Source organism: Melitaea cinxia, chromosome 18, assembly GCF_905220565.1.
Source record: "Melitaea cinxia chromosome 18, ilMelCinx1.1, whole genome shotgun sequence".
In the NCBI taxonomy this organism is placed as follows: Eukaryota; Metazoa; Arthropoda; class Insecta; order Lepidoptera; family Nymphalidae; genus Melitaea; species Melitaea cinxia.
The window spans coordinates 13,984,669-13,997,083 of NC_059411.1; the positions used below are offsets into that span (position 1 = coordinate 13,984,669).

The 12,415-nt window shown below is 34.4% G+C and overlaps 1 protein-coding gene across 1 annotated transcript; it reads right to left on the reverse strand.

The window, feature by feature from the left end:
• Positions 1–3,427: 3,427 nt before the first annotated feature.
• On the reverse strand, positions 3,428–12,043 carry LOC123662144 (translation initiation factor IF-2, mitochondrial). The gene is made up of 15 exons (XM_045597029.1): positions 11,800–12,043; positions 11,555–11,708; positions 11,207–11,327; positions 10,791–10,954; positions 9,984–10,164; positions 9,031–9,207; positions 8,616–8,665; positions 8,227–8,441; positions 7,046–7,124; positions 6,475–6,600; positions 5,985–6,210; positions 5,390–5,511; positions 4,839–5,022; positions 4,449–4,589; positions 3,428–4,059 (listed from the first exon to the last, which is right to left on the reverse strand). Exons 1-15 carry the CDS (start codon positions 11,823–11,825, stop codon positions 3,887–3,889), a joined length of 2,139 nt encoding a protein of 712 aa, XP_045452985.1. The 5' UTR covers positions 11,826–12,043; the 3' UTR covers positions 3,428–3,886.
• Positions 12,044–12,415: the final 372 nt, after the last annotated feature.

Here is a 12,415-nt window from a genome sequence, read left to right on the forward strand (position 1 = left end):
GCGATTCGCTTTATTAGTCGCAATAAATAAATAGTCAATAATTGTTTATGTTACAACTATGAAAGAAAAAATATGTATATAAAGTACACAGAATTTAGACGAATATATATTTAAAAATAATTTACTATTTGTAATAATTTTTGATTCATTCCGATACATATGTGTATAGTTCTAATTTTTTTTAATCTCATTTTATTATAATAAGAGATAATACTTACGTACTACATTACGCGCTATACGCCCAAAGGCTTTGCTTTTAAAGACTAACTTAAATTTTAACATAACACCAAAGGAATGGTCATGGCAGCATCAGAGCCTAATTAAGAACACATTATTTCTAATATTTTATGCGTTGAATTCTATAGAGAATACATGCAGATGAGAATATATTCAACTAGTATTCACTTCTCTATTTTGCACAAATGTCAGGCTCTGGTTATTTATTCATGTATATCTCTGTCGTCATTTTGAAGACACTAAAAATCTCAAGATGTCGACCGTGTTTTAAAAACAGTTCTTTTTAGTATTATGTACATAGTGCCAAGATGGCATTTTTATGACAAATTTTATATTCTATGTTGATGTTGATGAGTTGTCAATGATATGTTTTTCAATTAAGATGCCTCCAAAATTATATCAGCTTTCTGTCCTAGTATACAGGATTAATAATAAAAAAACACAAATCTGCGACCTTTGACCAACTTGACGTACACTCGTGGTGGACTTTTTAGTTTTGTTACACTATCGATAGCTTACAAAAATCTAGTTTTTACTACTTTTTACTACTTTTCCTTAAACTGTTTTTACACATTTATAATGACTGGACTGATGTCGATTATTAGTTGTAATAGTTGATTTATCATTCAGAGTCTTGCGAGCCATCGCAACGCTTTCAACAATTTAGCAAATTTTTAAACTGTGGTTTAACTTTAGTATCAATTTCATTTCTGTATCTTCAGTAAGTACCATGTCCACTATACTCGTATATATTCTTTCGTTATAGTCGATAGCCCTATTTTTAGTATAGTCATGGAACGCGTAACCCCAACGACCACTTGTATATAACATACATTAATAAGTTTATTGATTGTAATCGCATTTTATTAATGATATTTGACTTGTTTCTAGACTAATTGTCAGTATTTATAATTTTATATTTACATATTAAAAAAAATAAAAATTAATAATATATATTGAGGTAAATATATTATTTATCTACATACAACCCTTTTGAAATAACACGAAAACAGTAATTACTGTGAAATGGCTGTTATTAATGGTCTCATAATTTAGAACTAACAATATTTTATATGATTTTAATGAACGTTGTGTTGCGCGTTCGTAATAGAAAGAGAAGAGATAATTGACGGATATGTGAAGAAAAAAGAAATCTTGGAGGTAATTGTCAAAAGTGGTCATTTTTAAACAAAATCTAATACAATGTCAATTCCTCAATATAATTTTTAGACGATCCATATTTTAAAAAAATAGTCTATTACAAATAAGTTTACATTTAAATATTTTTTATTAATTATTTAGAATTTTGGAAAATGAGATTTGACTACTTTTGAAAATTGCTTCGTTAACTATGTATAGCAATTTTTATAACTAAATTGATAGGTACACTTCAAACATAAAATGTTATTTGTTGGTACAATTTAAAGTTGAACTTATTTTTTTTTAATTTGTGTACGAGCCTTTCAGTAGCTCGAATTTTTCTCCTGTTATTGTTAATTTGCAAATTTTGACTGATTAAGTATAACGTTTCATAACTATTACATAGTTTGTTTCAATAAATAATAGAGAATGTGTTATACTAAAAAGTATTTTCTTTTTACTTATTCAAATCTGGTATCATACATTCGTTTAAACAATGTTTATTGCGTAATTAAACTTGTTTTGACATATAATTTGTTTTTCAAAAATTATGATTTTAAAATGCAATATTATTTACGTAAAGCTTTTTGACTGCGGTCAATTGGTAGTGATTGCCTTATTGTAATATAAATCAGATATATGATTCTTTATCTTAGTAAGAACTGATGCAATAAAATGTAAAGAAATAATGATGTTTTCTAAAATGAAAAACTTTCATTAGTGTATTATATCAAACAATTCTTTATTATTGTAAAAAAAATTAAAAAAACTTTTGAAACATTTTCAGATTATCTGAATTAGATATTGATATGTACATAGATAATATATGTCATTGTACATTCATTTAATAAAATATGGTTAAATTAAATTAGGTATACGATTTTTCTGTGTATTCCGAAATAATTTACTTGTAATCAAACGTTTTAATGTTTATTTTTGAGTATATTTTTGCCGCCATTACATAATCAAGAAAATAAAATATACAAGATGTAAATTGTAGAATTTCTTTTTGTATTTTTTATACTGTAATAATTGAGCCTATATAGTAAATATTGTATATATAATGCGAATTAAATCCTATTGTATGTATCTTTCGTTTGATAGTCAGTGTTAGTTCCATACAAAGTTACTAGATGTCGCGTGGGCGATTAAATTAATTTATTGATGAAGTTTGTTCAAAACTAGTGAGACACGAATTATGAGCCTATGAAGTTAAAATAAATAGACGATTCTCTTTATATTACAATGCAGTTTTATTTGCGATACGACTAAAACCAATAACCTTTATCTATTGAAAAAAATATGTTTTTTTTCTATTACTGAAAAAAAAATAGTTGAAGGACCAAAAAAACTGTATGGTACAGTCTATGGTTGAGTGAGAGATGACATGTGAGGGAAGGTTATGAGGGAAACCAAACCCAATGAAAGTCGATCTAACACTATATTTATTAAGAATATTTTGAGTATATATAGGCAGAAGTACAGACGTCATTTGACGTCATTCGTAGCAAACTAATAACAGGTTTATTAGAAATCAGCATCAGTCAAATAATTTCGTAATAAATCAGCTAAATTAAGGGTTATTAATTTGCAAGACATGCAGTCATATTGCTCAATATGCGTTAACCCGTACAGGTTTCTTTTGTTTAGATATAAGAATATATTTTGCATGGGATTGTAAAATATCGAGCCTATATTCAATAATACATCTTAAATTTACTCCACAACCCTACTTACCCCAAACATTCTTAACTAAGGTGGGTGAGGTGGGTATAAAAGTTAAAAATAATAATCCATGGCAATATAAAATGTTGTTTAGTTGGCTCTAATAGTAACCATTGGGTTAATATTTTGCTATCATTTTTTGGCTGATAAAGTTTTTATTTGTCTTAATATAAAAGTCACTTAAGGCAATTGCAGAAAAGAGCCACAATAGTAACACCAAAAATCTAATACTTCTATAACAGTTCTTGACGATTCCACTTTTCAAATCCTATCATGACAATGTGACATTACTCGATGTTATTGTACGGAAGCAATGAAAAAATCATTTTCTTTGATAATTTATTAACTAATTCTATAAATTATCTACTTATTACAATCAAATGTAAATTAATCTGCATACGGTAATAATAGACTGGAACATTTGAATTCGACGTTTTTTCTCTTGCGGCTGTCATGTAAATATGACTTGACAGACTTGAGCTAAGTTATTTTGGAGTATTCATAATTTTATTCACATACATGGTATTAGATTGAAGTTTGCGGCCCACCGCTCTTTTCTATCACCAGTGATTTTGAGTTCGACATAGAAAGGCAGAACACTTTTGACTTCTTTAATCTTACTGAATAAAAAATGTGCCATTTTTAGTTTCATTTATATATATTGACCGTATTTTCTGGTAACTTAAATGGATAGAATCAGTTAGTGTAAGTCTTTCAATGATGTAAAAACTTCGATTTCTTCAACCTATTTTCTGACAATTTGGTTACTATTGGGTACAATTGTCTAAAATCCTGGATCCCAATTGGTTTTGCCCGAAACATCAACCATCTTATAACAAATAACGGTGTCTCCTGGCTGAACGCTAAACGCCGGGTCTTCGAAACGTAGACCACATTCCATATCACGTTTTATTGTTGTCACTTCGTCTTTTAAATGTTTCATTGATGCTAATTTACCTGGACATTGGAATTGATTACTATAATACAAATATAAGGGGAGTACGGGAGAACGTGGGTAAAAATTTTGACTATGAGACATATAAGATATTAGGCATCATAATTTTACGAATTAGTTAACAAGGTTTATTTTTATAGTTAATAAAATATAAAATACGTTTATGAAAGAAAAATAAAATAAAATGCTGTCTAGTAACCAATGCATCTCTGTATGTAATGCATATGTACTGATTGCTCAATTGTTCTTCAGTGCAATTAAAATTTAAGAAAAATAAAAAATGGACAATTCCCTTGAAAATTCAGTTAGTTCATAAAAAATCCCGTACCGTTTCTCCATAAGGTCATATAGTATAATATAAATATATAATAACTGGATTTGTATAAAATACCTTCAAAAACAACCTCCTGTGCCCTGATTACCCTGTAAAGGGCATTCCTGACAAGCGACCCCTTCACACAGCGACAGCCAGCCACTGGGACTTTCTTCTTGCCTTCCGATACTTGGAACTCTTGGAGAACGTTTGCCTCACCTGGCGGACAGGATTTTAATGAGACTCGTGTTATTATTCCTCAAATTAGGTGACATTTTATCAAAACAAATTATAAGTATAACGTCACCTAAACTATTGTTAAATTAATTTTTATTTAATATTGATTTGATTGTTAATATACCTCAGCAAGAGAGTCAACACTGGACAATATCACTTAAAATTCTCAAGTGATGCTATTTCGGCCACTATCACGAAAAATCCTCAAGTGACCACCGTCCCTACACTCACCGAGCAACTCCTCATCTTGTGTGACCGGTATCCGTGCATTGAGCTCTTCTTTGACGTCGTCCACTAGCTTGTAGATGACATTGTGTCTCTTAATCGTCACCCCACTATTCTTGGCCTCCACGGACAATGCTGGTGGACACTCCACGTTAAATGCGTATATTATAGCCTTGAAAGCTTGCGCGACCTGGAAATAAAGAATGAATAAACGTTTACACTCAATAATGCTTGGGTAAGTTCCGATTGTTTTTATAGACTCGTAGTAGCGATTATGTAAAATGGCCATAAGTTATCAGCAGAGAACAGCGAGTTAAATTAAGCTTTAACCCTTCTCCTTTGTGGGGAACTTACTCAGTTGTCGAACTGTTACAGAATGTAAAAAAAAATAAGATGAAAATCGTGTGTTAGGGGTTAGAAAAATATCTGTATGGTCTTTACGAGCATTTCACATGTTTAAGGATCGATTGGGACCGCTATTACATCAGCAAAATGATATCACTTCACCAATGAGTCTGTATTTATGTTTAAAAAAATTCCAAGCCATAGACAAATACCTCGATGTCGTTGGGTGTGACTTGTCCCACGCCGTAGTTGACAAGTTCCAGTTTGACGCGATCGTGCTCGTCATAAGTTTCCAGAATATCTAGAATTGCTTCTACGGATCCGTCGACATCACCTAGTTGGAAAAACATATATTAATGGCAATATTATTGACTATTCAAAGCATTTATATGCTATAATCTAATATAAAAAATTCTCGTGTCGCGGTGTTTGTAGTTAAACTCCTTCGAAACGGCTTGACCGATGCTCATGAAATTTTGTATGCATATTGGGTAGGTCTGAGAATCGAACAACATCTATTTTTCATCCCCCTAAGTTATAACGGGGGGAGGGGGGTTGAGGAAGTTAATAACATAATTATATTATGGCAAAACAACGTTTGCGTGGTCAATATTTACCTAACAACCAGACAGGAATTAAATATTTGCATAAACAAAAATATCCACGCCGAGCGGAAATCCCCGCGACCGTCGGTGCTTAGGCACCGCCGTTTCGGCATATGCACCATTACATCAGAGCGGTCATCCCTAACTCTCTTGGAATCTGACTGAAAGGTAATTCTAGTTGGACCTCAAAGTAGCCACTGACCTTTAACCAGCACACTGAGCGTGGGGTGGTCGTCGTGCTGGATCATCTTCTGCCGGGGCCCGTCCGGCCGCGTCCTGAAGCGACCGATCGCGCGCTTTTGAGCTAGCATCTGTTTGTACTTGGCTTGGTGTTCGCTCTCCTTGATGCTGATCGCTTCGAGGTCGGACTCCTGCTTCTCCTTCATGCGTTGGTTGTGACGCCATTTCATTACTTCGTTTGCGCGTTTCTGTCAATAATGATTAAAATTATGTATATGGCAATTTTTGTTCGATTTACTTATTTAGTTAGTAACATAACTGCTGAGTATAGAGGCCGCTTTCTCCATGTAGGAGAAGTGTCGGAGCTCAACCCACCACGCTGCTCACTGTGGGTTGGCGGATAGTATATAGCAATACATGAATCTATAGTACATTTATATACCACTACGCCACCTGCGGTCGCCTGCGGTCGCCCACGATCCCTGCGGTCGCCCACGGTCCTGCGCACTCACCTCGCTGTCCACCTCCAGCACGCGGTCGCCGGCGGCGGGCATCTCCCGCCAGCCCAGCACGCGCGCCGGCGTGGCGGGCGGCGCCTCCTGCAGGCCTACACCTGCGCTGTCCTGCAGCACGCGCACCTGCCAAACGATCTTCATACAGAGTGCGTTCACACACAAACGACGTTCGTACAGAGTGCGTTCACACACAAACGACGAGCACGTTTATACAAAAAAAATATTGATAGATAAATTTATTTATCTAATTATCCTCTAATCCTGTTTTAATAAAAAAAATTTTTTAAGGCTGTATTTTGTAGTCATACTGACAGCATGCCGTGAAATTTTCAGTTGAAACGTTTCTGAACAACGCATAGCTGATAGCTGACAGCGGCCGTATCTACCTCACTCAACCATCTAACAACACTGATGATCAACGTGCAGTCAGATCGATTCTAAAATTAGCCTTAAGTCTTAAGCTCAAGAAGAGTATAAAAAATACAATAAATTAAAAAAAAAATTTTAAACATATATTTAAAAAATACAACTTCTTCTCTTCATCGTTTATTTAAAAAATAGTTCATACCTTTGCCCATCCGTTTCCGGCGACGATAACACATCCTTTCCGCAACGTACCTCGTTGTACTAGCACCGTTGCTTGCTTGCTAATAAACAAAAAATTCTTTATAGATCTACAGTTCGGTATATGAATTATAAAATCAAAATCAAAATCAAAAATAGCTTTATTCAAATAGGCTCCAAGAGCACTTTCGAATCGTCATTTTACAAATTAAAACTTTAAAAATAAATTATTATTTTTGTAAAAGTGAAGCTACCAGCGATTTGGAATGTAGAGTCTGCAGAGAAGAATCGGCGAGAAACTCCGCAGTTACTCTTTTGAAAATAATATATAAACTGTGTTTTAGTACAAAATTAGAAACATGTTGCATGAAATACAGCGTCACTAAGTCCACACATCTTTATCAACTATGTAATCATGCACTAATAAGCTTTATCTATTAATTTTTTTTAAATAAAAACTTTACATTTATGTTGAGACAATTCCAAAATCGTTTGTGGTATTTTATTATACATGCGAATACCATGACCCAGAAAGGAAACGTTTACTTTGCGCAGTCGGATACTTGGAGTTACAATTTTGTTATTCCTAATATGTACGATTTTATTTTTGTGTTACCCACACATTAGGAATTCTAAACATTTTTGAATATCATATCAAAAATTGACCGCCGTGATGCTACGGACCGTGTGTGATCGACACGGTCAGTCGGAGACGCGGGTTCGAACCCCGCTGGAGCGGTCAATTTTTGATATGATATTCAAAAATGTTTGTTATTCCTTCTCGTGTTTACAATGCGATTATTACTGTTTATTTCAAAACAAAGAATATTTTAGTGGATATACATAATATTGTTATAAATATACATCCAACATATAAAATCCAACTTTTATCGAGGTAGGACGCTGCAGGATTTGACTGCTGGATTTGGACTGGGGTAGTACCTCAACCTTACAAAAGATCACAGCTAAATAATACTGCTCTCAAGTAGTTTGGTGTTTCTGTGGTGAGGTAGAAGTTTCTAGGAACGCTCGGGAGTAGCATAGGCAACGCGCTTGCGATACTTCTGGTGTTGCAAACGTCTACGTCTAGGTTACAGTAACTGCTTTGTAACAAGTGGGACTTATGCTTGTTTGTCGTATTTGAAAAAAAAAATACAAAAATAAAATTAACACAGTATAACTCACCCTGTCCTTGGATCAACAAAGGCTTCAATGACCACCCCCTCCACATACCCCCCGGGGTCCGCCTTTAGGTCCATCAGCTGTGCTTGTAAGATGAGCGCTTCAACTAACGTATCAAGATGCAGCCTCTTTAACGCCGAGATGGCTACAGCTTGAACGTCACCACCTAACGCTTCACAGACTAGGCCGTGTTGTGCGAGAGAACGCATCGTTTTTTCCTAGAAAATGTACATTTGATAAAATTTTTGATGTTATATAGGTCTGTCTGTTTATGAGAGTGAAAATTTTAGTGTGTTTAAAATATGTTAAAACATTAAAACTTAAAACTGATTTAACAATAGAATTTTTAGTGGAATTTAAAATATATATATATAGAATTGAGGCATACCTACAATGTTCACACCTGGCTTGTCGATTTTGTTGATTGCCACCAGTATGGGAACTGAAAAAAGAAATAAAGCTAATATATAAACACTTTCGAACTGATAATAATAAATTATAGAGATAGATCATTTTGTAATAAATTATCAATCTTATTATGTTTTGTTTCAAAATTTGGTTAAAGATGAATAATATTTGTATTTTTAAAAATTCATCGGCTTCCCACACCACGTCCATGGGCTGACATCGAGTAGAAATATCTTACATCGTACTGGCGAATCAAATTAGCCCGCCACTTATTTTCTGGTCACTCTTTTCAGTAACTTATCCTGGTGCACTACCCCAGAACCACAATTAATTGGCAGGTCGAACTGCCCCGCCACTTATCTCCGGGTGGCTCCCCCGAACCCCCCGCCCCGCGCTCACCGTCCGCCTGGCGCGCCATGCGCACGGACTCCAGCGTCTGCTCCATGACGCCGTCGTCGGCCGCCACCACCAGCACCACCACGTCCGTGGCGTGCGCCCCGCGCGACCGCATCGCCGTGAAGGCCGCGTGGCCCGGCGTGTCGAGGAACGTTACCTTCTCGCCTGACGGTAGCTTCACTGTAAACAGATGTTCATACAGGTAAGGTCATCATCATCATTACAACCTATACAGTCCACTGCTGGACATAGGCCTCCACAAGCTTACGCCAAAAATAGCGTGAACTCATGTGTTTTGCCCATAGTCACCACGCTGGGCAGGCGGGTTGGTGACCGCGGGGCTGGCTTTGTCGCACCGAAGACGCTGCTGCCCGTCTTCGGCCTGTGTATTTCAAAGCCAGCAGTTGGATGGATATCCCGCCACCGGTCGGCTTTTTGAGTTCCGAGGTGGTAGCGCAACTGTGTTATCCCTTAGTCGCCTCTTACGACATCCACGGAAAGAGAGGGGATGGGTATATTCTTTAGTACCGTAGCCACACAGCACAGGTAAGGTCACTTAGAGTTATTACTCGTAAAGTTCTTTTATGACCTTAATTAACAATTTGAAATCTTATTAACGTTTGTACTACATATTATCACATCAGCCTATCACAGTCCACTACTGGACATAGGCCTGCACAAGTTCGAGCCAGAAATGGCGTGAACTCATGTGTTTTGCCCACCACCACATATATTATAATAGTATTAGGAAGATATAGTACTAGTAGGAAGTAATATACTGCTGATACAGCATCACATCCAGGCATACAAAAGTCCTTGCAATTTGTGTATAAATTATTGAGTAATAACTAAGCACAAAATGAGTCTATAATAACCTAGATTGGCGATCTCTTGAGTTGTTTTCTTTAAGAAAACCCGGTCTCAATAAAATAGATGATAAATTTACCAGAACCAACCTTCAAAAGCTCCTATATGTTGTGTTATCCCTCCAAACTCAGTGTCAACAACAGATGTATCTCTTAGAGCGTCGAGAAGTGTGGTCTTCCCATGGTCTACATGTCCCATTACACATACCACTGGTGGTCGAGGGCGAAGCCTCTCGGGAGGCGCGGGAGGCGCTGGGACTGCGTCTTTATTCTAAATATGATATTGTAGATTTAGTTTCCTAGTAGACCTTATTTTAAGATCTCCTTAACATGTTTAACGCCATGGGGGACACCAGTTGGGCCTCACTTATTTAGTCCATGGGGCTAGTTAAAAGTCCTTATTTACAACGATTTTTTAATAAGTTTTTATTGCACTACCTACCATTTTTAAGGATCTTACTTATTTTTCCTTACATGACATACATGACATATTTTTTTAAGTCATATTTTTTAAGTTGACTCTGGCTCTCATTTATGTGGTCTCTTCCGCGGCACCAATGAAAAAAAATTGTGTGTTGACTACATGGAGTCCCCCATGGCTCAAACAGAAAAACTAAAAAATCAAGCCAGTATTTAACGTGTTAATTCCATAAAATAAACGACTCAAGGGATAGTATATTTTGGCTAACCTTTTATTTATATAAGGCTGCCATAATTCCATTAAATAATTCAGTCAAGGGAAAATATATTTTAGCTGTATGTATATAATATGTTTCAAATTTAACTTTAAAATTTAAGCAAAATTTGTAGCCCTAAAATTTGGCCACTCGAGACTCCAGAGTACTGGTAAATCTGCCAGTAATCATGCTAAGAGTTTTTATACTTCTCATACATTACCTCTTCTTTTTCCACTTCTTCGTCAGGTCTAGCGACAATTTTGAACCTGCAGCCAGATATTTTTACAACGTCTCTTATTATCTGTGGATTATGGATCACGGTGTCTTTTCTGTATATTGTATCTGAATTTTTATCAGCAAACTCTAAGGCCTTATAGACATGGTCTGAAATTGTAAAGGTGAAATATTTTAAAACAATATCTTGATCACTTTTCTTATATGATCTTATGATTATTTATTATTATGTAATGTTTGTATATACACATGTACAATGTTACTGGTTTAAGGTCCTTTGCTTATATTTATCCTATATTTGTTATACAAAAATAAATACAAATTGAAGTCTATGTTTTTTTTATTTTCATCCATATCGCATTTTTTTAATACAAAAATGTACTAGAAAAATACTATACCAACCAACGTTTTTTTTCAAGACATCAGCAATCTCCTGAACCGTCATGTTACGCCATATTCCCACAACCTCAGAGCCTGCCTTTGGTGAATATCTGATCACCCTCTTTCCTTGATTCTCTATTGCCTAAAAAAAAACATTAAAAAAAAGAATTATAATATTTTATTTGATAAATTTTAATTACATGGTTTTTAAGGTTTTGTAAAAGTATATTGGGTGTTAATAGGAAAATAGTACATCTCAGTAAACAAAATAAAAATACAAATTCTGTTGTTTTATATTGATATTTATGTTGAAATAGAAAAGAAGTAACAATATATTATTAATTTACAACACTGTACCAATATTTTTACCTTTTCCTCTGAAGATTTTCTTTTTTTAAAACTTATACTTGATACTGAAATGCGTCGTCTAGTGGACCAGAACAATTTCGAGTAATCTTTACCAGTTTCTGGTATTTGTAGAAAACATTCATTTTTTAAATGTTTTATGGGTAACCTAAAAAAACTATAAAATTAGAAAAAAAATACGATTCAGTTTAGAATTAAAAATGTGGGATATAATATTTATTATTATTTAATATTTTAAGAAAACTTACCATCTTAATACGACACTTCTAAACATTGTTGTGTAATAAGGCTAACGTTTCATTCACTAAATAAGTATAAATAGATTAAAACGATACATTATAAATATAATAAGGTTTTATAATGTTACGTTGTTTCATTAAAATATTATTTTTCGCATAACATAACCTTAAATTCTTATAACATAACCTTACTAAACCTTACTAAAGATAGATATGTCTAATGTCCATGTCAGATTTTGTCTATTGACAAAAAAAATCTAATAAAGATAAAACCAGAAAGTGTTACTAGCTATGAAATTATGACTATAATATAAAATATAACCTATACCTAGATAGAGAGGCTGATACCATACAATCGTACATAGATGTACATAGGTGTATACATAGGTGTAGCTAGCTACATATATACTAATCTGTGGTGTAGACGTCTAGTTAAGGCCTTAAGGCAAAGAGTATATAAGGCCTTAAGGGATATCGTTATTATGATATTATAAATTGTTAATCAGGCATAGGCTGAAAAAAGGTTCACAAATTTTATTATTAACTAGGTACTAAGGAAAATATATGCATATAACCTAACTTTCGTTTTCCTTCATCAGATAAAATAAAAGTTTACTAATGAAAT